The sequence below is a fragment of the Clinocottus analis genome, unplaced genomic scaffold (assembly GCF_023055335.1).
Source record: "Clinocottus analis isolate CAN_PGR_092001 unplaced genomic scaffold, fCliAna1.0.p SCAF_2, whole genome shotgun sequence".
In the NCBI taxonomy this organism is placed as follows: domain Eukaryota; kingdom Metazoa; phylum Chordata; class Actinopteri; order Perciformes; family Cottidae; genus Clinocottus; species Clinocottus analis.
The window spans coordinates 6,857,312-6,883,800 of record NW_027175931.1 but is presented as its reverse complement, the minus strand read 5'-3'; the positions used below and the strand labels follow the sequence as shown (position 1 = coordinate 6,883,800).

Genomic DNA, 26,489 nt, shown 5'->3' with positions numbered 1-26,489 from the left:
CTTGGACAGATTCTTGGTGTGGCTCTAAACGACAATGTTGGTCCGTCTGTCCATCACTTTGACCCAGATTGAAGCATCTCAACAAATATGGCCTTTGGTGATCCCCGTCACTGACATCTACCACAATGGATTGGCACACACTTTAGTCCAGATATCCATGGCCTTCCGAGGATTTATACTCATGATTTAAGTGATTTATTGACCTTTCTTCTCGCACCACCGGGACATTTGTTATTTTAAGTGAGATTGCAGAGATGCATAATTACCATGAGAGATGCTCATGTCCCCCTCAGGATCAATTGTAATAACTTTGGTGACCTACTGACTATGTTTTATCTGGTGCCATCCTCAGGTCAAAATTCAAATTTGGCCAATACTTTGCTTTAGGCCCCTTTACCTGCAAAGCTGATGACTTTCCCATTAGCCACAGTTGTACTTTGTTCTTATTAGCAAAGTATGAACCTTTACCTGCAAAGCTGATGACTTTCCCATTAGCCACAGTTGTACTTTGTTCTTATTAGCAAAGTATGAAAGTATGAAAATGTATATGCTCATGTGTGAAGAAGCAATACGTTAAGACATGTTACCTGAAGAATGCCGGACCAAACATGTATTTTTCTCAATGCACAGGAGGAATTTAATCTGTAAACTCATGCACATACTTGGTCACCTTTATATAATCACTGCAAGGAAAGGATATTTGGTACAATCCATGTATTACAATAGAACTAAGGTGAAATGGGTTAATGTCCAGTATACAATATGTGTAGACACTCTTCTTGCTGCAGTTTCCAAATGTATGTTAGATGAATTCTAACGTCAAAGCTCAGATGATCTTCACCACATTGTTCCCAAACGTCAAGACCAAACACTCATGCTCAAAGGAGTGACTACAGTCTTCATGAAGCAAGGCATTCGAGCAAGGGCCAAAACCCGCTGGACTCTGAATAGTCAGCACGCTACAAAGCACCCGTATCGTCAGATAATCACTTTTATTCCTTTTGAGAATGACGAGTACAAAGACACTTAAAAACACTGAATGATCCCTTTACATTACATTAAGACAGTAACTGTGTCAAAGTGTGTGTGTGTGTGTGTGTGTGTGTGTGTGTGTGTGTGTGTGTGTGTGTGTGTTTTTGCGTGTGAAGCCAGAAAATATAAACCTTTTTTGATGCCCAATGTCAAATATATGTAGCAGCCGGAAGCTCCTTCATTGGCAATGAATAGGAAGACTGACTTTGAAAACTCTGGCGAGGACTGCCAACTTTTACAAAACATTCATATGACAACAGCGCAACTACTTTCAAATCATAGGGCACTTTCTAACCCCCCCAACAAAAAAAAATAATGTTGAATGCAAGCTCTTTCTTCCTTTTCTCCAAACAGCCGAGTACAAAACATAGCATTGGAAGCATCACAAATGCTTTTTCTTTTTTTTTTGTGGTTGTGAAAGGCAGCCGTGACTATTCACTGTAAAATGCCACACATGTCCTTAGGCATTGAAATAAAATGGGGGAAAAGCTGCGATTTAGCGGTGTTTTTCTGACTCAAGTTCTTTTGCATACATGCTAGACAATGGTTTAAGGTCTCTTGAGTACAACTCTTATGACATTCTTTGACATCGACTTGAAGTAAATGACATGTGACAGAAAAACATAAATTGCTAAATTGTTTCAGTTGTTCCTCTGGAATCCTACTCAAAAGCATGGATCTTCAATACCTCCAGCACAATTCAAAAGCACTGTGAATCCTTACCAGACGGTGGAAATAAGCTGTGGAAATGAAGCCGCAGCTGTTCAACACTGACACAATGCACTCTAGACGGACTCAACCCTTGACCTGGTTAAGTGTTTTCTTCTGTCTACTCCTGCAGCCGCCCCATAGTCCTCACCCTGCTCCTTTATCCCGACCTCTCCACCCTCTGCAGCGGTGTTGGGTCCCGGGTCGGGGAGCGTCTTACTGGGAGATGGAGGTGACCTCATCCCCGCCTGCCCTCCCTGGTCTCGCTCTGCTTCCTGCTGCGGCTGCAGATGTCCGGGTCTCTCCAAGCACCACTGCTCCTCCTACGGATGACGGACAGCAATAAAGACAGCAAAACAGCCAGAACATTTGGTTTTCGGGGCAGGACGACCTTGTGACCACAAGAGTGCTACTTTGCATCCGCAGATTAGCCGGGGTCATGTGGATTTCAGGACTTTAACCACCCAGCCCAGTCTGCCAAAGGAACGCTCATAAAAACTGGAGTGGGAAGCATTTCAACGCGAGTCCCTGCCTCTGTATGTTTTTTCCATGCTCCAAAGCATATTCATAATTGACAGTGTGTCCTTTGATAACCCGATACGCTGAATATGGATGTCGTCTTTATTCACCTCTGATGAAAGGTACACAGACGTGGTATGGATCTAACAGCACCATCTTATGAAAAATAAATGTGGCGTAAAACACTAAAAGTGAACACAAACTGGATTTACACAAGCTACTTTCTCTGTCCACCAGCGTGTTTGTTTGTTCGTATTGCTCCGCAAGTATGATAACACGCACTCACACACTCACACACACACACACACACACACACACACACACACACAATGCAGCACAACGTAAAGAAGAACATGTTTAAAAGATGGACAAAAGTAAACATTCATTTACATCTGTAAACTTTTTGCAATACAAAGGAATAAGCATGTGTGTGTGTGTGTGTGTGTGTGTGTGTGTGTGTGTGTGTGTGTGTGTGTGTGTGCGCGCGCGCCTGAGGCAAACTGAAATGAAGCAACGCCAACCAGACACCGCCCCGGGCTAACTTAATATGGGCATCCTTTAACAGACACACACACACACACACACACACACACACACACACGCCTAAGAGCGGCTTGATGCTGGGTTTCACATCCATTTCGTCAACTGGATGCTGCCGCCCACCAGCAGGCTGCAGAGTGGGAGGTAAAGTCTTTATCAGAGCCAGCCTGCGCCGCTGTACGTTTGAACTGGGCGGATCTAAAGGCGGCTACCTTGACAGGGTGGAGCTGAACAATATCTCTGCCATCCAAAACAATTGATTGCTCAGACGCAGGCTGTGTTGTGCGTATCAAGCCGCTGCAGTGAACTGAAATGACTTGTGTGTTTGTGTGTGTGTGTGTGTGTGTGTGTGTGTGTGTGTGTGTACCTGTCCAAACAGGCCGACCGTTTCCCCCGGCAGGTAGCTGAGGACCACGTTGCAGTCGGATGATGCTGAGAGAACGAGGAGCTTGTCGCCATGGAGACACATCTCCAGGTGAGTCACACGATCAAGGTGTGGGCGTAAACTACGCAGCAGTTTTGGGGGTTCTTTGGTTATCCCGTCATGCGGCTCAAGACAATACTGCTGCGGGCACAGAGGAGCAAAGCAGCGGGTTACTGAAGCTGTGTGGTTTGGCTGGATGTACAAAAACATGCGTTAAATGTATATAATCGTAAGGCTGCTGAACTCTAACCCCCTCAGACACAGCTGCTTTGCCTGTCAAGCTTCCCTATCTCGCATGGTACAAGCCAGAATTACTCAATCCTTTATGATTTTTGAATAAATGGATGCTTGATTTCAGATAAAAGTAGCCAAAACAGCTGAAAACAAAAAAAAAAAAAAATCCCAGGGATATTTGATGCAGCTTTTTGCTGTAAAAAAAACAAACAACAACAGTGCTTTTATGTCATGAACACAAACGCTTACTTTACTTGGCATGTTGAGTAATATGAAAAGCAACATGTCAGGACGAGACCTGCTGCTGAACTGTGAAGTCCCGCGTCTGTTCGTCGTGCGGCTGAGTACGCGGCATCCTCCAAACTTGCCAAAGGACAGGCTTTCTACCAGAGCACTGAGCTTGTCCAACTTCTTCAACTCTGCTCCATATACACATACATCTCCATAAATTAAACTGGAAGCCAAATGAGACGCGCCCATCTGAATTCATCCCCTCTTCTAAACTGTGACAGAGATTTGAGCTCTGAATATTGTGGCAATAATACCCGAGAGGGTGTTCTTTTACTGCGATTATGAGCGTGACAGTGACGCAGCTATACGCCTTCCACCGTTGGTGTGATCCCAGTCGTCATAATCAAGAGTCAAAAAGTCAAAAGGCCTCTCTGAGGTATCAGAAACTCTTCAGCGAGCAAACATGTGTTTTGTATGTAAAGTGTGAGCTGAAGTGGCTTTCCGATCAGCATTAGGGATTTCTTCTTGTGGAGGGGATTTGCCAGAAAGTGTCCATGGATACATACATGTGTACACACATTTGAAGTCTATTAAAAAGGAAGAAATTGCAAACAACACACCTCCCATTCATTCAAACGGCTTGGACGGGGACACTACCTCCTTCTGCTGTTTCACTGGAGATTTTCTAAATGATTGACTGGTCTGCTTGCACTCGAGCGAGATACTGAGGCTTAAAAAATTGCCGCACTGTCTGACAGCGCTGTCTGTCATTTTGAAGAGCGAACAATATGCCTCGTCTAACGGAAATCTGGAGGTTCACGCTTCCCTCATTGTGTACGACAATCTGTCTCTTGATCTCTGACCCTCCCTCTGGCTCCGTGTTCACCAAGCATCCATCTCTCCCGCTTGTTTTTCAAGAATGCACAAAGCGTCACGGTGGCATGTGCTTTCAGTGTGGTTCACGCAGCTGATATACAATATATATATGATACATACGTGTGCGACAAACACCTACCTGTATGTCCCACGTCTTGAGCGCTCCCTCCTTATCAGCTGTGACTAAATATTTTCCACAGGGGCTGACGGCCATGACGATGGACCCCAAGTCCCTGTTGTGAGCTGTGAACCGTCCCACCAGACGGCTGTGGATGGTGTTCCAGAGTCGCACAACACCTGAACCCCCACAGGACACCAAGTCTGCACCACCTGCTGGAAGCGTGGGAATAAAAAGTAGTAGTGCGAGGAGCATAAGCTGGATCTAGAACGACAGAAGCTCATAGATACGCCGGGCCTATCGACAACGCCTCTGTACTGCAATGCGAGGGCTAAACAATACACACACACACACACACACACACACACACGCGCACAGTCAGTATGAGCAACAGGAATGAAGACCAATGTCCAGAAGTCCAGCAGAAGCTAGCAGCAGCTGCAACAATAACAACAGGAATAATGCAGCAAATAAATCAGCCAGAAAATCAAAGTTCAGAGCTTGAGTTAATACATACGAAAAGAAGTTAAAAAATGAGAAAAACTTGTAGTAAAACTCACCACATTGATTATTAAAGAGTAGCTAATGTGCAGTAACTTTGGCACAAGGTACCCGCAGCCTTACTGCCTTTGTAATGCGTAAACACAAGCATGCACAAGGCCGTCTATGGAGTGTTTGCCATTTAAGAAAAGGCTTTTTATTGTAGAAGCCACTCACCTCTCTGAAGGAAACTCACTGTGTTTGCATCAACTGCAACCCCAGGCTCTCTCATAATAACTCAAATAAAACTGGCAATGTTTTTGGGGCACGACAACGTGTTAATTTGAGCAACAACGTGACTCAAATCAAGATAAAGAATTTATTTGGGTAAAAAGGAAACTCCTGCTTTCATTTTGGGACTGCTCCTTCGGCAATTACCCACAGTCTAAGGACAATAAAGATATGACAGTTGCCGGTGGGCTTTTTTTAAAATATTTTACCTGTGGCTATATCTGCAGACGTGCGTCCTGGTATGAATAACAATCTCGTGGTTGCGATGGAGGTATCGCCGTCTTCTTTGCCATTCACACCGAGATGGGAATCGGAGACATGACCTAGAATATCAGAGTGGAGCAAAGTATTGAAAGATAAAGCATGAAGAAGGAAAGAGAGATGGATCACAGGCAGAAGAGCGAGGGACATTTACTTTGCAATTGCAAAACAAAGTGTTTGTTGAATTTAGTTGCATTTGTGTGTGAAAGCGAGGCTTCTTGCCTTCTCCGAGTTCAGCAAGTGGTTGCAGTTTCCTCAAAGCCCTCTCTGTGCTGTTGTTCCACACTATAATCTCTCCATCATAGCTTCCTGCACACATAAGAGATGAGACGAAAACAAAGTGCAAGGGCTTATGATAAACTCGCACATTGCTTTCTGGCTTTTTTTTTTTTTTTTTTGTATTCCCAAAACGCTGCACAAACTGCCAGGCTTTCATGTTAACCAAGTTCATTGAAACAGAAAGAAAATTGCGCAGTCACAAAACAATATGAACAATTATCACACACACACACACACACACTGTCAACACACCCGCTTGGCTTTCCTCGTGCTGCTGAATCACGCAAGCCAGCCACTAAAAAAACACTTAAAAGATGATGGAGCTCAACATCCGTCCCCAGCTACCATCTGTTCCACCACTCAACATTCACCTCAAGAGAAAGTGCTTTTCAAATAATCTACATTATGTATAAGAAAAGGGTGCGTGGGTTTATTATATGAGGCAGCAATCTCATCAGGTGGTTCGATAGTTGAACAGCGGGAGTTAATGAGATATGTGAGGGAGGGGTAGAGTGGGGGGGGGGGGAGGGATGTGCGTGAGCAATAGGACGAATAAAGTTTATGAGAGCGTGGGTCGCCTGCATTATTCACGCAGCCCAGGGCCCGAATCTGTATTTCAAGGGACTTTTATCAGGCTGTGTGTGTGTGTGTGTGTGTGTGTGTGTGTGTGTGTGTGTGTGTGTGTGTCAGAGATAAGGTGATAAAGGGGGTAAGATAACTGGCCATTTCAGACAACTCACACACACACACACACACACACACACACAGGGCTATAAGCGCAGGGATAAGTTCATACACGGATCATGAAAAATAATCAAAAGTATATATTAAAGAGCACACAACCCTCCTTTTTATTAACATCCTCGCCCAAGAAGGATCAAAATTGATTGAGAAAATCATCTGTTTATTACGTGCGTTCTTTGTCCTCCTGGTGCCGACATTACCCAGAATGCAGCTGGAATGCTAAGTTCTTTCCGAGATTGTTGTGGCAGCCTCAAGCGGAGATAGGATGCAGGCTACAGAGTTCTGGTGAGCTTATAACTCCACACACGTTTATTAATTTTCAAACTTGTAGTCTTCAGACCGAGCTGACGCCGACTCGAGAGACTCGAGGGCGTTTATCAGACTTCACGCAGCTCCCTCCGGGGCCTCAAAAAGCTTCATACAACTTCCCTTTTACCTCGCTAACTTGTCAAGAAATACATTTGAAATATACAAGACATATGAATCAGAGCATCCTCTTTTTGAAAAATATGTCATTGCCGTCATTCAGTGTCCTGATTTCTTCACTCGCATTTCCACTTCTAAAACATTTTTGGCTGTCCATCAAAGTTCAGACGAGTTGGTCCTCGGTCGCTTGGAAGGTGTTCAGCCATGGAGGATTAAGGGATCCGAGGGAAGAAGGAAGAGGGAAAAGAGAGGGGGGGGGGGTTGTGACTGAGGGAGGTACACAGGACCCCTGTGTACATGTACTCTGCTGTGTATGTGTGTGTCTGTGTGCGTGTGCAAGTGTGTGTGTGTGTGTGTGTATGCGTGCATGTGAGAAGCCAAGCGGAACCCAGCAAAGACTCTGAATATGGATGAGGAGGCTTCAGTCCCACATCAGCCAAATGCTCCTGCTGCAACTTGATTCAACTTAAGACACAAACAAACAGATGCCTGTACACACGCACACACACACACACACACACACACACACACACACACACACACACAAACTTCAGCCTGAGAATCCCAAGCATGTGTCTGTCCAACAAAACTTTAAATTGACTTTTGTCACTGGCGGCCTTGATGCCACCATTGCTTTCACTTGGCACATAACTAACATATCATTTGGCAGCACGCATGCTTTGATGTGAAAACCGCATTAGTCACTGCAACCCTGAAGAAATGTGCTGGCAAGTGAAACTAATGCGTCATCGCTTTTAGACGCCGCCTTTGTGCTCGACGGATTTGGAGAAGAAAGCATTACGGGAGATGGTTAAAGTAGAAAATAACACGGTGATAGTTCACGTCTACCTTTGGCTTCAGAGTGCGAGTACATGAATGTGGAAATGTAGCAAATTGGGATGTGAATGTGACAGCGTATTAAAACATATGAGGAATTCATGAATGATTTACATCATTTGATTTTTTTTTTTTTTAGTTGATCTGGATAAACTGGTGCCTCTGACAGCAGATCACCATGACAAAAACTCATGAACAAGATACTGTTTTATCTTTTGTCTCACTTAAGGAAACCGTCAACTCTCAGCCAAAGTGAGTGCTGCTTTAAAAAAAAAAAAAAAAAATACTATTCATGACGTTAATCATCTGTATTAATCAGAGTTACACAAATAAATCAAAGATGGATGTTCAAAATATGAAATCACGGCATCTGTTTTGTTCATTTCTGGCATCAACCATCAACAAAAGGATGCAGCGATTCGGCTTAAGCCTGAAAATGCAACCACACTGTCACATTTCAGAGACATATGCAAATAAACACAACTTCAAACACATCAATATACAATATTTCATACTATCTCTCCCCAGCCCTGCAGCTTTACAACACGCACACACACACACACACACACACACACACACACACACACACACGACAGAAAGTACTGTGTCTCATTTCTCCTCACTCCCACAGAGAGAGCTCTAATAAACATAATTTAAATTGGGCATTTGGATTAAATTGGAGGTGGAGGGTACAGTGTGGGGCTCTGTGTGTGTGTGTGTGTGTGTGTGTGTGTGTGTGTGTGTGTGTGTGTGTGTGTGTGTAGGGACAAACTGTGGCAGGCTAATTAGAGAGATGAGGTAAAAGACTAAAACAAAAAACAGAAGGTAACAGGGGTTGTCGGTTGGAGACTGGAATGAAGAGAGGACGCAGGCAGAGAGATGTCACAGGGTCCTGAACACACTGACAAAGAAATTGGGGAGTGAACTTGGAAGAACTTTCCAAGTTCACAAAAGTAGCTCCTGAATTGTGTTGTTTTTTTTTTTTTTTTTCTTTACGGCTCCTCTTCATTCCCTTCCAAACCATTTCTCCCTCCACTCTTATCTGCCTTCCCACCTCCATCCCTCACTTTATCGCTCTCTATCTCCGGGGTTTGACGCGTCCCGGAGGGCCGGAGGTCTGCAGTTTATGTCTGCACTCGACTCACGCAGACGAGTAAACTGGAGCTGAAATGTCAGTGCGCAAGCCAAAGTGATACAACTTCACAAACTGAAGAGCATATTGGGGCAAATTGGGAGCAGAGTGTTTGCAGATTGATGGTTATAGAAGTGGACCAGTAAATGGGGGATTGCCAGTTCAATCCTTCAGACAGAAACATCTAAGAAAGTGTTGCATGCTGAGGCGCCTTGCTGGGTTTTTTTTTATATGTATCTTCTCTCTGCGACCGGGTCAGTCTTTTTTGGGGTGTTTTTATGTTGCAAGTTTTTTTTTGTCTTCTTCGGTTAATGGTTGTCGTCTTGTGACAGCTTGGCAAACGGGATGTAGTGCCACAGGGTGGAATTACACGATCCACAAAAATAACAATATCAAATATAAAAACGCATGCGCACAAACTTTGGAGACAAATTCCAAAAGTTTAAGAAATGGAGTGATTGCAAAAAGAGATTAGCCAGAGGGGCCGAGTGTTTTTTTGCATTTCAATAAGCACTGGTGTGATTTTAAGACTACTACTGATTTCACACATGAGTCATTTGGGTGAAGCCATGCACTGATCAGTTGCCTCATCAGTTTGACGGTAATTCGGGATAATTTCCTGCCATGTATGATTTTTTATGATCCCAACAAGGAATACCTTTGGTGAGGTACTAAATACAGACACAAAAACAAACTATAAACGACATGACATCTCTCCCACAGAGAGAGAGATGGATTAGAAACCAACCAATGAGCGAAATGAGAGGTGTTTATGACTTTTTATTGGAAATATGTCTTGATGTCTCTCTTATTAGACGGGTGTTAGAACATATTTTTGTAATTATATATACTGCTTGATCTTTCCACTTCACCTGCCTTTAATACAGCTCTCATTAAAAATATAATTAGGACCGAACTTGCCAATTAATGGGCTCTGACATGTGAAGGTTTTGGCCTGTGGTGAAGGCAAATGTCAGCTCAAAATAGAGAAACAGGAATCTGTTGCTCCCCTGAGGAATAAATATTGATCTATGAAATGAAATTCTGTATCTTTCAGCAGTGTGGCTAACAGAGGACAACGGGGAAGAACTCTGACTTAAAAGGTTGAGACAGACCTGTAAAAAAAAAAAAAAACAGAAAGTCCAGAACAATTTTAATTCATTCACGGTTACTACTAAGATTGTTTAATTTGAATATCACAATTTTATTTTTAACTTTACACCTTTTTTTGTACGTGTACTGTGCATTTATGTGTTCAAGCAAACAGATAAGCACAGTCAACACAGTTGAATTGTCTTTCTGCACACACACATACACACACACACACACATACACACGCACACACACACAGTGTGACGTGCTTTGAAAACAACACCATTTATTTTAATCAGCAGATAACTGCTTACGGTTATTTTTCAGGCTTGCTTTTCAAAGATTAATATTAGTTTCCAAGCCTTTAATCCTCCCCCCTCCAATCTTTCCATCTTACTTTTTTTCCTCTGCACAGATCCTCACTTGTAATTTAAGTCATAAAATGTGTTGTTTTGTTGAGAACACAGAGAATTATAGAATTATCAAACGTGTTCATCATGTGCACACACACACACACACACACATATATATACACACACACACACACACACCTGTGACCAGGGTCTGTGGAGGCTGGAATGCGGCACAGAGCACATCACTGCGATGCTGAACACCTCCTTTCCACTCTGACGGTTCAACAAAAGACTGCGAGAAGGAGTGCAGACGGAAAACTGTTAACATCCTACGGAGACACAGAGAGGAGGCGGCGGTGGTGAGGAGGGAGGACGGCGTAAAGGCGTGCTACACAATACACAAACCTCATAGATGTCCATGACAGCATATGCTGATGCACTACCCCGCTTCATCAACACACACAGTGTTAGGTAAACTATGTGACAAGATGGTTGTATAGTTAGATGACTTCAGATGAGGTCTTTGAAGTAAATGGCCGCCGTGAGCTTAACTTATTTATTTGAGCCAGAGTATACGGACGATGAGATTTCAGAAGGAGACTTCTCCTTGGACACAATAAAAAAATGGACAGAAGGAATCAAGCGAAAGGTAAAGAAACCCCTTTCTCTGTTGGGATCTTTCCATTATGCTGTCGGACATTTATAATATCAATCTGAGGCTGTCAGTGGCGAAGAAACGGCACTTCCTGCGAACGCAACGCTCACTTGCCCTCGCAGCTCGTTTCGCGGTTGCTGGTTCCAGCAACGTCCCTCAACACTGGAACAATTTCAAAAATAGAGTTCCCCATTAGTCTTTTAGACACAGTAACACGGCAAAATGAGTTGAAATAGTTACACTTTAATACGTTTTATTTAGTCAGGCTTCGTTGGGATCATTTGAGAGGATAATCCTATATAAATCCTATTTTCCCTGTAACAGATTCAAACTTTGCTTTACACGTTATGCACAAGGGCACGTGTTTGTTACGGAAATGGAAGATGTGTCTTTACGCCACACTGCTACAGACACCATGCATAAAAAACTGGTAGCACACCTGCAATGAGTTTCACTTCTTTAATATTGTGTTATGTGTTGACTTTCATTGATTTTTTTTTGTTATTGTTGGAAGTGACATTTAAAAAAATGATGCACGGTTTTTGCAAACTGAGGAATATATTTGTGAGATTTCAACCTGCATTAGATCGTATGAGCAGCAGACGGCCAGCAGACTTTGAAGTAGATGCCATGCAACAAAGAATATGAGGATTAAACTGGAAACAGGAAATTAACGGCAGTATTTTTCTTTTACTGCTGCTGATCTGTCGTCTATGTTCTCTTTACTGCTGTGACGCCCCGGAGCGCAAGACAGTATGTGTGTGCGTGTGTGTGTGTGCATGTGTAGGTGTGTGTAGGTGTGTGTGTGTGGAGAAGAAAGAGAAAGACACAGAGAAAGAAGGAGTCGTATAACTTCATGATAGCTCACTGACGAGTTCAGCTCACTCTGTGTGAAATGATGATGATGAAGATGAAGAGTAGATGTGATGCGAGTATAAAAGGAAACACACACACACACACACACACATACACTCTCTCACACACACACAAATATGAGGTATAGGCTAGCGATACTCGTTAGAGTCCAGATGTCTGGTTGGCTCTGAGTCTTTGGCAGACAGAGGCAGCAGGAGAGGACAGAAACACACACACACAGACACACACACAAAACACTAATTTGCTGTCTCTTTCACACACAACGTAAAAACATACAGTCGGTTATGTTACTGCCTCAAAACTCATGAGACTCACTCAATGAGTAACTCTGAAGGTGCAAACTGTAAGCAAGCAAACCACAACAATCCCACTTGAATACACACACCTGTCCCAGCCCATCACCAGTACGCTCCTCTTCAGCAGGAGAACCTGTGAGATCTCCACGGCCCGACCCAGGCCGGCGTTCATTCTGTGGAGGCAACGGCCATTGAAGTCCCAAACCTGCAGCGCAAAAAAAAAAAACACTCAAAGTTAAAGCACACTTAAATGCCAACAGAGAACCCCAGTCAACATGACACCTTTATGTAACAGAAGGTTTTGACACAGGACGAACTGTACATGTTACACCCCCTTTAGTAGATCCTAACCGTCTTAATATGTTCTTTTCTGGGAAAGAAGGAAGGAGCAGAAACACTTGTATTCACTTTTGTCAGATGTCTTATTTTTTTTTTAATTCAGAAAGTGAAGTCAAGATGTTTTTTTAAATAAGAATATTATTTGGTTGCCTCACGTGGGGATAAAAACTATCAAGGCAACGTCCCATTGTTTGTACTTCCATCAAACATGACAGCTCAGGTAACATTTCACACTGTTTGTCCAATTGTGCACGATGACGCAGTTTGGATCTGTGTTGTGGCATTTAACAAGAGACACACTGATTGGCCCAATGGGAACGCTGTAATTAAAAGGTCAAAATTTAAAATTCTGAATGGCCCTAACTGCTACGCCACAGGTTTCAGTGTTGATGAAAATTGGAGAGATGATGCAGCTCGTTGCAAATTGGCCCAAGGGGTGCCCGCCTCTTTTGCCGAGGACGACTTGTGTCGTTGTTTCACACGGCACTGCTCGCACATGCACAGGATGCACATGACTGTATCCTCACAAGGGCTCATGGGGTCAGAGAGCTGATGTGGTTGATTATATTGATTATAATGCGCTTAATTATTCTACTAATCTGTTGAGAACAACCACACTGAGCTTATAGTTATTATGCAGTGCTTAGATGTGGAGTGCAAATACAGCCACAGAGTGCCTCTTGTTTGAAATACATATTAATAGACACATGCTTGAATGTGCAGACACATAATTAGAGAGTGCACAGACACTGAGCTGTAACTTTTTTCAAAATTGCAAAAATGTGAACAAATACTCATTATGCATGGCGTCAACATGCATAGCTAAACATACTCTATCTCGCTTCTCTTTAGTGGGCATATGCAGATAAGTTATTGGTACACCAGTGATGAATATATAACGACCCCCACAAACATGACGTCGCTCATTTCCCACTGACTCGTACCATTTTCTAATAGAAGGGGGTATGCCATTCTTGATACCAGTACAGCCCTCTGATACATATGCAAATGTGATGCAAATATTCAGATTTTACAATACGCACTACAGTTAATGTTGTGCTTGTTTTTTCTTATTGTTTTAAAATTAGAAATACAAGATTAGTGGCTGGTAAATGGCAAACGTTGTGAATGGAAATATGTTTCCAAAGGTCTAACAGTGCCCCCTGCTGGCAGATGTAGGATCTTGCCCTTACTGAGTCATGCCAACATTGGAATTTATTGTAAAACTACATCTGGTGTGATCGATACAAACATATACACATTGTCATCACAGACGATATGAAGGTTGCCAACAGTGGAAAAATGGCTTTGCCGCCATAAGGCAATATGACAATCATAACAGTGGTTGCATGCTGGTATAAAAAAAATGGTATATACTATTGGATTACCAGTTGTATGTCAGAACCTGGAGATAACTAGGCATCTGAAATGTGAAGCCAATTCAGGAAGTGCCTTAATCTTGCAATATTTCATATGGCTAGCAGCGAGCAAAACCTCTGGCTAGCTTAAGGCATGTTAGCTAATGCTGCGTTCACACCAAAAGCAAAGCAAATTTTTTGCAAGGATATACTCGCGTGAGTTTACTCACTCAATGCGGGGAATTTGCGTCATTCGCTTCATCCGCCCTGGAAAGGGGGCGTGGCTTATCTCCGTAAGAACAGTTACCATTTACGCCATCCACCATGAAAACAACCACGAGTTCTGCTTTATACTTGTTGTAGAAATGGTGGTGAAAGAGGCAAAAAAATTTCGTGTCGCAGAAATTTGAGTTGTTTGCAACGATTCGGGTCCGAGCATTGACTTTGCGTGCAATCTACTGGCGAGTAAAATCTGCAACGCGTTCGGTGTGAACGCAGCATAAGGCTCACGCCAGTATTAGCTATGGCTACATGACCAAGGATATATTTTACAACCAGTGTAAGAAAAGCATTGTACGCTAAGCTAACAAATCATCACCACCACATTGATGATCGTGGCAATATAAAGCCCAGTGGCGTACGCCCCTGTGGTAGATAAACCGGAGAAAAGGACTACAGGATGCTATACATGCGAGTAAACCTTCTGTACGCTGGTGCCCAAAACACATGCAGCTGGCACTCTTTATATTTATGTTTTGGTCCCTGCCCGTCAGACATCCTGAGTCTGGGAGTCTCACACTGACACAAATACAACTAGTCAATAAAGGGTTTATTTTTTTATTTTGAGGAGTAGTTCTTGAGTCACATTGTGTCGTCAAACTCTAATCCCTGCCTTTTCTACCTTTCAGAGTTTACATTCTTTATGAGGACTGGCACGCAGCCATACGGTTCACAGATGAACAAGTGTGTGTGTGTGTGTGTGTGTGTGTGTGTGTGTGTGTGTGTGTGTGTGTGTGTGTGTGTGTGTGTGTGTGTGTGCGTGCGTGAGTGCGTGCGTGTGCGAGCGCATTTGCACGTTTGCATTCATGATCTTGTATTTGCCTCCACCTACCTTGACCTCTCCGTCAAGGCCCGCGGTAAACAGCCGGGTCTGCGTACCGTCCAGGGCCATGGCGGAGATCTCATTGTTGCCGTGGCAACGGTGGAACTGCTTGACCTTTTGACCCGTGTGAGCCAGCCAGCAGATCACAGAGGAGGCAGAGTCACTGCTGACTACCTGCAGAGAGAGAGAGAGAGAGGGAGAGAGAGAGAGAGAGAGAGAGAGAGAGAGAGAGAGAGAGAGAGAGAGAGAGAGAGAGACAGAGAGAGAGACAGAGAGAGAGAGAGGGGATATCATTCATCAGAAAGAGATCCTTTTTACGCTGTGAAAAAGGCCGGTTCCGCTGATGTATTCTTTGACGGCTCTCACAAAGCCAAACAATTTTCCACGCTTCGTTACACTTTATTTTAGTGCTAAGCCACCGCTGAGGAAAACATGTGACTAATGTTGCTGTCAAGTGGGAATAAAAGCAAGAGTGACTGCACTCTGTAAAATGAGAGACGTTCTTATTGGATACATTAGCCATTTCCTTCTTACGTGTGTGGTGTTCCTACCCCGTGTGGGGAAACTAATGTCATAGAGACGGGTGAAGGGGAAAAAACGGAGAATAAATCACAATAATTGCACATAATACAAAGCATTATTCCTCTGGGAATGCTCATCATCTCACCAAATGTTGTTAAATTAACAGCATGTGATATGATTGAAAGCTCCAGAACATCAACTAAATGGACGATGAGTTGAGCTTTCGAAAGAGCCGTTTCCGAGGTTAAGAATGAACTTTGGAGCATCCAGTTCATTACATCAAAACACCCCCTGCCTTCTGTCCGCTTGTCGTATGTCTCTCGGATAAAGATCACCAGAAACAATGAAAGAGACGACAAAGTCTCAAGGGTCTATTTTCACTGCACACCTGTCTGAACAGACTGTTGTACAGCACACAGGTCACGGGGTGCTCGTGGCTGCCGGGCCTCTCCTCTTCCTTCCTGGTCTCCAGCAGGACGAGCAGGCTGTTGAAGGAGAGCACCAGGGTCTGACGCTCCTCGTGGACAAACAGGAGCGTCCGCGTGTCCTCCGGCGTCTCTGGGAAGACTCCGGCCAGGCGGTGAACACACAGCTGACGAGAAACATCCCATAGACACAGCACCTGGAGAAGAGGTAGAGGTAGAGTCCTGGTAGAAGCTATATAAATCGCCATACACACTGAAAAAAAAACTTCAGAACTCCTGCCATAACTACAACAGTTATTAGCGCAAAATACTATAATGATTACAGAGCAAATACAATCATTGCAAAGAAACATGATTGTCAATGTGACGCGTGTTGCCATAGTGCCTTTACAGCAGAAAACGAAAAGGACCGTCGCGGCTCCAGGAGCTCTTCCAGAGGAATCCGAGGTAAAGCTTCTTGCAATGGCAGATGGTGTTTGAGCAAAAAGGCAGATGGAACATAAATCAGTTCTAAAATATTCATTATCTCCACAAAAAAAAAAAGCCAAAGAGTAGGCAAACGTGCACAGTGCTACATGGAGGGGGGGAGGAAATGCAGCAAAAGCAGCAACATCCTCTCTGCATCAGAAAGAGGCTGAAAGGAGATGTGGGCTCCATTTTGAGGGACTATAATTTCCTCTGCTGTAATTATAGCAAGGTATCACAATTAATAGAACAACGATAGGGCTCTTTATCTTTACATTATCTTTGTCTTTTTTTTTCTGGCGGGGAGCTGCACACAGAGACACACACTCCTACCTTATCTTTGGAGTAGCTGAGCAACTGTTGCCGGGTCTGCATGAAGCAAACTGCGGTGACGGGGCCCGCGTGCCCGATGAGCCCACACACCGGCTTTGAGCTCACGAACGGGTTCCACAGCAAGACCTGATGGTCCACACCCGCTGTGGCTGCAGCCAATCAGAAGGTCTCAAATTAGCGGAGGCGCTAACCGCAATGTATTACAGGAAACTCGGTTGTGTTGTTCATTCTGTACACATGACATCTATTGCACTTCTGTTCATCCGGGGAGAGGGATCCTCCTCTGTTGCTCTCCTGAATGTTTCTTCCCTTTTTCTCCCCGGTACATTTTTTTTAATGTTTTTTTTTTACTGTACCGATGTGAGGGTCCTGGGTTAGAGGATGTCGTATGTGTACAGATTGTAAAGGCCTCCGAGGCTAATTTGCGATTTTGGGCTTTGAAAAATGTTGTTATTGAAACCAACCATAGTGTTTAGTCGCGCACAACCAATTCAGTGTTTCTTCAGGCATTTGATGCCTTTGTGTATGGATAGAAAACATACACATACTGTTTTTTTTACCACTTTCTATAGCCTGAAACTAATTCCAGGCTGCCTAAATCAAACCAAGTTGTCTTATACTATTAATAACACTCACAAGATGGAGAGCAGTATTATAATCTCACTACACAATGTTTCCCACCTATCAGATTGAGTCCGCGGTGGTGGTCCACGTCCCACACACCCCTCTTTGTAAAGAAAGAAGTGAGTCGTAGACCCGCGCTTTCCTTTCCCCTCCAGCCGATCACCATGCTGCTCTGCGCTCTGGTGCTGCAGGACACGAAGGCGTCCAGCGAGTCCAGGTAACGCACTGCAGGAGAAGTGGAAGGAAATGATGACAGACAAATTAAAATCAGTCAGTGTGTGTCCTTTTCTTTCGTCTTACTCATTCTGGACATCCGCACGGATGTAAAATCTATTGCATCAGCATGATTTTTGACTTCTGTATCATCTGAAAGTACAGATCGCCTGGTTAACTTATATTTCTGAGATGTGTCTGTGAAATGTGAGAAATATCCACATCCCTTGACTATAAGGGGGGGGGGGGGGGTGCGCAGAGTCTCGATACGACACAGAACAACAGGGTTAATTCATGTTTATGTTTATCTGCACATGTTCGATCAGAACTTTCTCTGTACAAACTAAATGAAGACCACTGGCTTCCAAGCGACCCACTAAGGGAATAAATAACTTCCCCAGCTAATTCATTGTAAAAATATATATATATACACGTAAACATTGCAACATTTTGGGTGATGACACACTGTTCATTAGTTCCTTCATCCTTGTGATGCCAAAAACGCTCTCGCTACCAGAAATCTGAAGGACGTCCACTCACTGAAATGGCTGGGCTAAATGCGCGTTGACCGCAACCCTTCCGTGTTGCAGACCAACCAATCCACAGGCGCTCAGCACAGCATAGAATTAGGCCGTTTGATTTGCTCACTGGCATTACAGAAAATGTAATGGATCTTGCATCACCATCTGTCTCAATTAACGCTTTGATTGAGAACAGCTAAATTGGATGCCGCACGTCTCCATTAGAGGCTTTCTTGGCTTTCAAATACTGCACAAATAAGTGGGGGGTTGTGAGATGGCATGTGACAGTCGCAGGTCAAAGATCGGCCGCGTTGCGAGGGCAAATAATTACGTTTGATTACATTTCATACACCACGTCTTTTCTCCATTAAAAGATCAGTGGATTTTCAGACAGCGTTGCATGACTCATCATTGATTAATGAGGCCATCTCTCTCACTGACACAGACGGATCATAAATCAAGCTATTTGTGATGCAGACGCACATACGTAGCATCTGCTTGAGCCGGTGTCGTGCGTAATGTCACACTTTTATTGCTGCGAGTTTAGAAGTGAAAAGGGAACGGCAGGAGTCACTGTATATCTAAATCAAAGCAAGTGACACAATGGCATTTATCCTGGATGTCCTTTTCTGTTTCTGTGATCGCAACGTTATGGGGATATGTTAACGCTTCTCTCCATCGCGGACACACACGTCCTACAGCTTTCCTTCCTTGTCCTTACTGATCTGTGTCCTTCCCAATTTCCTCCTAATTTCCTCTCACTTTTCCCTCAGCCTCAGCCTCTCCCTCCCTCTCCTCTCCCTCTCCTTCCTCTCTCTGGTGGCCCGTGAGCCCGAAGGTTTGGAGGTCTGGATAACCAGCCATGTCTAATGGTACACAGCCCACTCATACTGCAGGGTGGGCAACTTCAAAAGAAAGGAACCAGCACCCCAGAGGTCCTTTCTCACACTCTCAGAACACACCACACACACACACACACACACACACAGACACACACACACACACACACACACACACACACACACGTATGAACCCTCTCTTGTTGATTTGCATGCATGCGCACACGCAGCCTGCGAAATTTCAATTAAGCTGCGCTTTGAATGTTTTGGCATTGACGCCTCCGTTTCCCTCTTTTCTTTTTACTTCCCTTTGTTTTCCCATTTGTCGTGCTCATTTATACACACTTTATTCCTGTTTTCCTCCTTTATCGGGATCTCCCCCTTTTCAGCCAAGCGGTAGTCTCAGAGCGCTGGCGTGGATGAGTCATTATCAAAACAGCCCAATGACACTTCAGAGGGACTCTATGCGAATGATGCAATCGCGATACAACTAAGCGTCCTCTTTGTTACCCAGGCTGAGCGAAAGTAGGGAGTCTCAGGAGGCCGGACCTCGAGCCTGAGACTTTCTGCCAATAGTCTACAGCCTGGCTGTACAAGACTATAAAGTGGATGACTCAGAAATCACTGCCTGTGTGTGTGTGTGTGTGTGTGTGTGTCATTGACAGAGGCACACCCAAGCGTTTCCAGGTGTCAAGGTGAAGGTGTGCGCTTGTGAGCATCAAGTATCCCTTTTCTTTGTTTTCTTTCTCTCTGTCATCCGAGCCACTGGTTTTGTATTCTTGCTTTCATCCTGTCTCACTAATAACACTCTTTTCGACCCGAGGTCCCAGATGAATGCAGTTGACTATAAGGAATGGAGAAGAGCAGGATCCGGTGTCCCATTCGGCAACACAAAACTAAATTTAGAAATATACGCTTGATGGTATTTTATGTACGATTGCAGGCTTTCGGATGGCCCCTTCATGTGCATGCAATATGAAAAAGTAGATGTGTAAACACAGACATTTGGGTTTGAGACAGGACAATGAGGAGGCAGGGAAACAATGACAACGCTACAATAAAGTCATGCTCGTATGCATTTGTGCAAGGTGACTGGGCATTCATCAAAGAGATGTTTTTGTCTCATAAAAGCACATTTTTATATGAATGAGCGTGAGTGAGTTTGCGTTTCATACCTTTTCTAACCCAGGCGGGCGCGTGCCCTCGGTGTGTCACAGCGTAACAGGAGCGATGCTTTCCCTTCACCAGCTCGTCCCAAAGGACGATGCCCGCTGCATCGGAGTCTGTCCTCAGACTGAGTCTCTCAAACAGAGAGATCTGAGCGGAGGTAAAATATAAAGCACTGACCTGGGATAACACACACACACACACACACACACACACACACACACACACACACACACACAACAATTGAAACAGGAGAATACTGCCAGTATTCTACCTTCCTCTTTCTATTATTCTGTGTATTACCTGCCCTCCAATGTCTCCTATGGTGAGGACGGCCACGTCTGGGTTAGAGGAATCCACCCAATAGTCTAGACACCAGGGAGTAAACTTTAATTCCTAGAAAAGAAGGAATGTTTTTTTTTTTTTAATATATACATATATATGAAAACATTTTTAAAAAAAACGTATACTCTGGATATGTTACCTGTAGTTTATACTTGCACTCAAAGTCCTGCTTTGACAGAATGTCATAAAAACAGACCTCCTTACTTGTGAAAGACACAGCTATCTGAGAAAAAAGGGAGTGAAAAAGATGATTTAATTAGAAACAGAGAGACATACAGGTAGCAAGTAATTCATCAGTGTGATGTAATAACAATGGAACAATTTCCCTGACTGATAATGAATGCATAACTGGAGCATTCGCATGTGTATTATACAACATAATTACACCCGTCACCCACTAATCTGTTGGTTGATGCTCAAGGAAAGTGCGCTGATCAATAATTGATGGTCTTATTACTGAAAAATGAATATTTACTATCTGAACATTATGCAACGGTTTCATGTCTGCGATGCCATTCCCCAAAACCTCTGATCAATAATTAATTGATTGACTGAAATGCCGGTTTACCTCAGTGCAGTACAATATCGGCCCTGATAACTCCGAATACGTATCAATAATTCATATAAAATGGTTCCTACGGTCTTCAGTTGGATGCAAAATGTGGCAACACAAACCCGGACGCCAATCAACGATTTGACTGAGTGGCACAGCTTCGTGACGAGACTTTGTTTCAGAAGTGAAAGTCACCTTGTGTACATTGTGTAGCAGCACCACGTCTGTGACCCAGAGGTCTTTGGGTGAGACCGAGCTGTTTTGCAGTCGATGTGTGTGCAGGAGGGACATGTCTTGCGTGTCCCGCAGGCCCACAGTTCCTCCTCTGCTCACGGTCAGATACTGACCCGAACTCTGCAGGTGCAACACCTGGGGAGAGCAGAGGACATCACAGAGCAACATTTAACCCGAACAAATTGGCTTGAGGCGAAGCAACAGAAAGACTTTCTGCTCGCGCAACACTTTTTTTGGTGAAACTGACCTTCAGAGCAGCTTTAAAGCTCTTTGAGATGCAGCCGGTAACATTTGGATGTGGCATTAATTAGTCAAACGGAGGCTACGGCCTTTAAGATTTAAACATCTCCGTGGAAAGTATTTACTTTCCTTTCTTGAGGATCATCAGCCATAAAACTGCAGCTTATGCAAGTATGTAAGTAAGTGAGTCGGACACGTTCTTCTGTGCAGAAACTAATAGAACCAAAAAGGATTCATGAATGACGCCATTTTATTGGCAAGGCTGCAAGAAAAAAAAGAAAGAAAAAAAAAAAACAGCAGAAAAAAAAAGGCTCGAGCTCACTGTATGATGAGAAAGAGACATTGAATATCGTTAATGAAAGAAGAGCTTTATTAACACTTATCGAAGAGAGGTCAGGGCTTAGATTTAGTATCAATGTAATTACTGCAGACTGTTTCACTGTCTCACAGCCAACCGCAGTCTTCATCAAACCTCTCAGACTGACACGTCATGCATTTATCGCTAATTAGTCTAATTACCTATTTATCAACAGCTGGTAAGTCACTGCTACAATGAGCATCTCGCGGCTTCTTTTTTCTCATGAAGAACTGGCATTTTACCTGCCGTACATGGCTTACATTACATTATTTTAACTATCTTAAAAACTGCAAAGACATTTCCTGCAAACGCTTCAGTTTGACTTGTCCGTGTCACCGCCGTTGCCATAAAGAGCCAAAGTACCGCTCACTTTTCAAACTAGCCGGTCCCATTAGGAAGATTGGTTTAGCGAGATTTAAAAATCTGCTCCCATTTTAGTGTCACTGACGCTGTAATTAATAATTGGTAACCAAATAGATATTGATTTATGGTTAAAAAGCTCCAATCCTACTCTTAATGGGAGATTCACATTTAACTTGACCCCGGTATATTCAGTCACACAATTTTGAAGGAAACTGGACAAATACGTGGAGAACCAAATAACAGACACGAAACTGGAAGTGCAGGACATAATTGTGAATTATTACTCCAGGGTTAAAGCAGCATTAATGGATTGTTTTGGCGACAGAAGAACTTGTTGTGAACAAGTTCCTCGTCTTGTCTGTTTGCAATATTAGCAGACGTGGTGGAGCCATGTTTTTCTGCAGTGGGGGGGGGGGGGTTCTGGTTAACCTTTAAGCTGCTTTTCTTTCCCTTTTATATGCCGTTTGGTGATGGGAAGGAAGGAGTCTGTTGGGGGTTTGAGTGCAGCTTTTTATATATATTTTTTTACTACCCTGCTTAAGGTAAGTGCCAATCTTTACTGACATTGTTTCAAACTGCAATTAGTCTTTTAAGCCCCATTAGTCTGTCTGCTAAAGGGGTCAAAACCTTCCAGCCATTTTGAAAACAACTTCCACAACATCCTGACATTTTGACATTCTCAGGATTGAAAGATTAAAGTGGTGAGCCATCACTTTCTCCACAGCAGTCGGCACTTCACGCCGGCCGCTTCATTTACATATTAATTGATAGATGTTAAACTTAAAAAGAGTCCAGAGCCATTTATCTCAAAAGAGGTGGGCCATTTTGATGAGCAAGACCCTAATACTTTCCAACTTTTCATCGCGCAATGTTTAATAATGTGGATTTCCACCCAGTCAGCACAGTTATGGATTCTCAGTCAATGTCAAAATGTTTTTCAGATAACATAGCTGCAATAGATCATGCGTTTTAAAAATGGGAAACATGTTCCAAACCCTCAGAATAAACTCTTCTCTTCAGCCTCCGAGAGGTCAGTGACCTTTTTACCTTTTGGACCGGGTCTCGGTGCTGACAGGTCAAAGTGCGCGGTGGCTTCCAGCGAGGCACGCGGCTGGTTCTGGTGCTCTTTACTTTATCGGAAAGCTCCAGAAGCAGAAAAGAGCACAGTGCCCCCCAGTCGACCCGCCCCTCTTCCTTCACGTCGTCGGCGTCCAGAAGGAGGCCGCGGCGCTCCTGGGTGACAACCACGCTGTCAAACAGGAGGCCGTATTCCTCCTCGGAGCCCCGGCCGACTGCTGCCCAAGCCCGATTCATGAATTCAGCCCTGGACAAGGAGCGAGGTGCACCCGAGGGGTCCTGTGGGAGACATGCAGGAGACATTGTACGCCGTCAGCTCACAGATCAACAGCATTCAAACACAATGTGCTGCTCAAAGCATTTCTTATGGGACCCAGAGGTGTGGTATTATGGGATATTACTGGTCAACAAAGACACAGAATACCCTCTAACAGTCTTTTTTGTAAGTGTTTCCAGTGTGAATTAACTGTGTTGTAATATTGATAAACCGACACTCACCAGGAAGAGGCCCTGCAGCTTTCGATAGTCCTCAGTCTCCATCCTGCTTTCAAGTTGCGCCACCTCCATCCTCGTTGCCATGGTTACAGCTTAGCCCTGTCAATCAGCCACCAACATACAAGGCAAGGTCGGGAAGGGGGACGCACGTCCATGCGAGTCTGAGCCGACGACACGCTGTCAAATAATGGATTCCACACATTTCTAGGTGTTACATGACGAAACAAGATGTTCCCAGCTCGAGTAATCCCTTAGTAACCATCTATATCCGTTTCACAACGGGTTGTCATGTCACCATAATCACACGGCGGAGTCACAGCGGCAGCAGGTTTCTTTTGTTGGTTCCATCCACAAGTCTGTGTTGAATGGCGTGCAAAGGTCTTTCAATTTCAACAGAAACCTCCTCCCGCTCGGTGGCTTTCAAAAGTGGGTGAAAAGGTCCCCCTGCGATGTCTTGGGAACGGTTGGAGGAGGCGGCAGGTTGCCGAAACATGTCAGGCCCTAATTATATCAGGTAACAAAATACCGGAGACAGGTATGAGAGAAGCAGCAGCGGGTAGGATTTGTTAAATTAGCCTGTGTGGTGATTAAAAGCATATTGGAGGTCCAGGAGATGATGTGAGAAGATTCATGAAACGCTGCAGAGGGGAGAAGACAGCCAACGCTCTCCGCTTCATTTTCAGCCTGACATAAACGTTTACGAGACAAATTCATTGGAAGTGGCATCAAACGGAGGCCGAGCTGAGATTTAGATGACAGGGTGTGAAATGAAAGCAAAAAAAAACAAGGCTTTGCTTGTAGCGATATCTTTTTTTTTTTTTAGTGCTGATTAACTACAGCACGATCTTGATATAATTATGAGCGTATTCACCTCTTTATTCACACTGACAGGTATTAGACTGCAACAGATGTAACAAAAGGTAAAGACTTTATGTGGCAAGCAGCTGGCAGCAGCCTTTAAGAGGTAACACACGTCTATAAAATTAACCAAACAGAAGCCCACATCTTACTGCTGTCTGGACAGACGTAACACATCCAACATATAAATGCTGCGCGCTGTCATTTACGGAAACGCTGTCAATTGTGTAAATTTCACTAGGTAACTCTAAGGGAAAATTTTTTAAAAAACTGTAGTATTGTGTTGTCATGTCAATTGGGAAACAAACCCCACTTACCACAGATGCCTCTCTTCTTCCTAAATGGGCCCTTCAGGTCCAGTCAACTCTTGAAATGGTCCGTCCCTGCTGGATTTCCATCTGGGGTTTATTAAAGTTGTACAGAGCATCACACGGCGCAGTCAAACTGTCCAAAAAGCTATCTCAACACCCGGCTGTAACCGCATAATGACTGGCACTTGGCCTGGCAACATCTCACTCAAGTGAGCCGTTACCTCTCCAGTGTGTACACATGAAGTCCACAGAGTAGCGCTGAACACACTGTTTCTCAGTTCATAACAAATTTAAACTTACCAAAGCGCCTAATTTCGTGCTCTCGGTACATAACGGGGGTCCACAGGGGTCCCAGAGTCCCCGTGCACCGAGGTGCTGAAACGCCATTTTTAAAGGTATGACATTTCAAAGAAATCCTCATCAGAGTGTTGTCTGCAGGAGATTCTTTGTGTCCAGAGGTTTGTCCCAGCCAGCGATGTCGGAGAAGCAATCAGTGCTAACAGCCCCGGCTGCAGCACAGACACACACCCAGGGAGAGTTAACTAACTGCCCCCCACCCCACCCCCCAGTAGCCCAGACAGTGGCAGAGGCCACACACACACACACACACACACACACACACACACACAATTCTTTTCTTTTATTAGCCCTCACTCTCAAAGACTCAGGCTAAGTTTCCTGGCAACCAAGTAGTCAAAAAGAGCTGCGTTTGTGAGTCTAGGCCCTATCGCCTGCATGCAACACAATGTGGTGTGTGTGTGTGTGTGTGTGTGTGTGTGTGTGTGTGTCTTCTATTCACAGATTAGGCACTGGAGAGGAGATAATCTTTGTAAAGTACAATCACCCCTCCAACTCAGACACACCATTGCTACAGCAACATAATTCACAAGAACATTAGTATTCTACTGCCACTAATAAAACAAAAGGGTTCATGCATCGAAACAAGTAGAAAAGCACTGACTTGAACCAGGACCTAGAAAAATAAACCGCACACCACCTAAGCTTTGTAGTGCCATTCAAATGCCTTTGAGAGGACTTCCTGTTGGTCAGTCTTAGCTGTACAGACACACACACACACACACACACACACACACACACCAAAAGAGGGGGAGGAAAGTCTCCCAAAAGTGAGGCAAATAGATTGCCTGTAAGACTGCAGGCATGAACGCACACTAAAGCTATACGTCCAGCCCAGATAGCATCGTTCTCTCTCTCTCTCTCTCTGCTGCTTCAGTGACCACGGCCGAGCCCCGTGAGTGACTTAATGGCCTGGAATAACTTGAATTAGCTGATTACAGCGGCCGTCAACGGTGACAGGATGAGAAAATTAGGTCTCAGCAATT

General features: G+C 44.1%; 1 protein-coding gene and 1 long non-coding RNA gene across 2 annotated transcripts; both read right to left on the bottom strand.

The window, feature by feature from the left end:
• Positions 1 to 1,077: 1,077 nt before the first annotated feature.
• Positions 1,078 to 23,719, bottom strand: LOC137791153 (cilia- and flagella-associated protein 337-like). The gene is made up of 16 exons (XM_068585892.1): positions 23,453 to 23,719; positions 21,406 to 21,579; positions 20,797 to 20,880; positions 20,616 to 20,708; positions 20,321 to 20,492; positions 17,630 to 17,797; positions 16,949 to 17,097; positions 16,114 to 16,347; positions 15,213 to 15,377; positions 12,494 to 12,609; positions 10,776 to 10,906; positions 5,937 to 6,023; positions 5,663 to 5,776; positions 4,704 to 4,894; positions 3,167 to 3,364; positions 1,078 to 2,063 (listed from the first exon to the last, which is right to left on the bottom strand). Exons 1-16 carry the CDS (start codon positions 23,717 to 23,719, stop codon positions 1,818 to 1,820), a joined length of 2,589 nt encoding a protein of 862 aa, XP_068441993.1. The 3' UTR covers positions 1,078 to 1,817.
• LOC137790809 (uncharacterized) lies at positions 23,717 to 25,603 on the bottom strand. Its single transcript, XR_011077961.1, has 4 exons — positions 25,447 to 25,603; positions 25,153 to 25,233; positions 23,981 to 24,154; positions 23,717 to 23,761 (listed from the first exon to the last, which is right to left on the bottom strand). It is a non-coding gene; the product is annotated as an uncharacterized lncRNA (long non-coding RNA).
• Between the last annotated feature and the right edge of the window lie 886 nt (positions 25,604 to 26,489).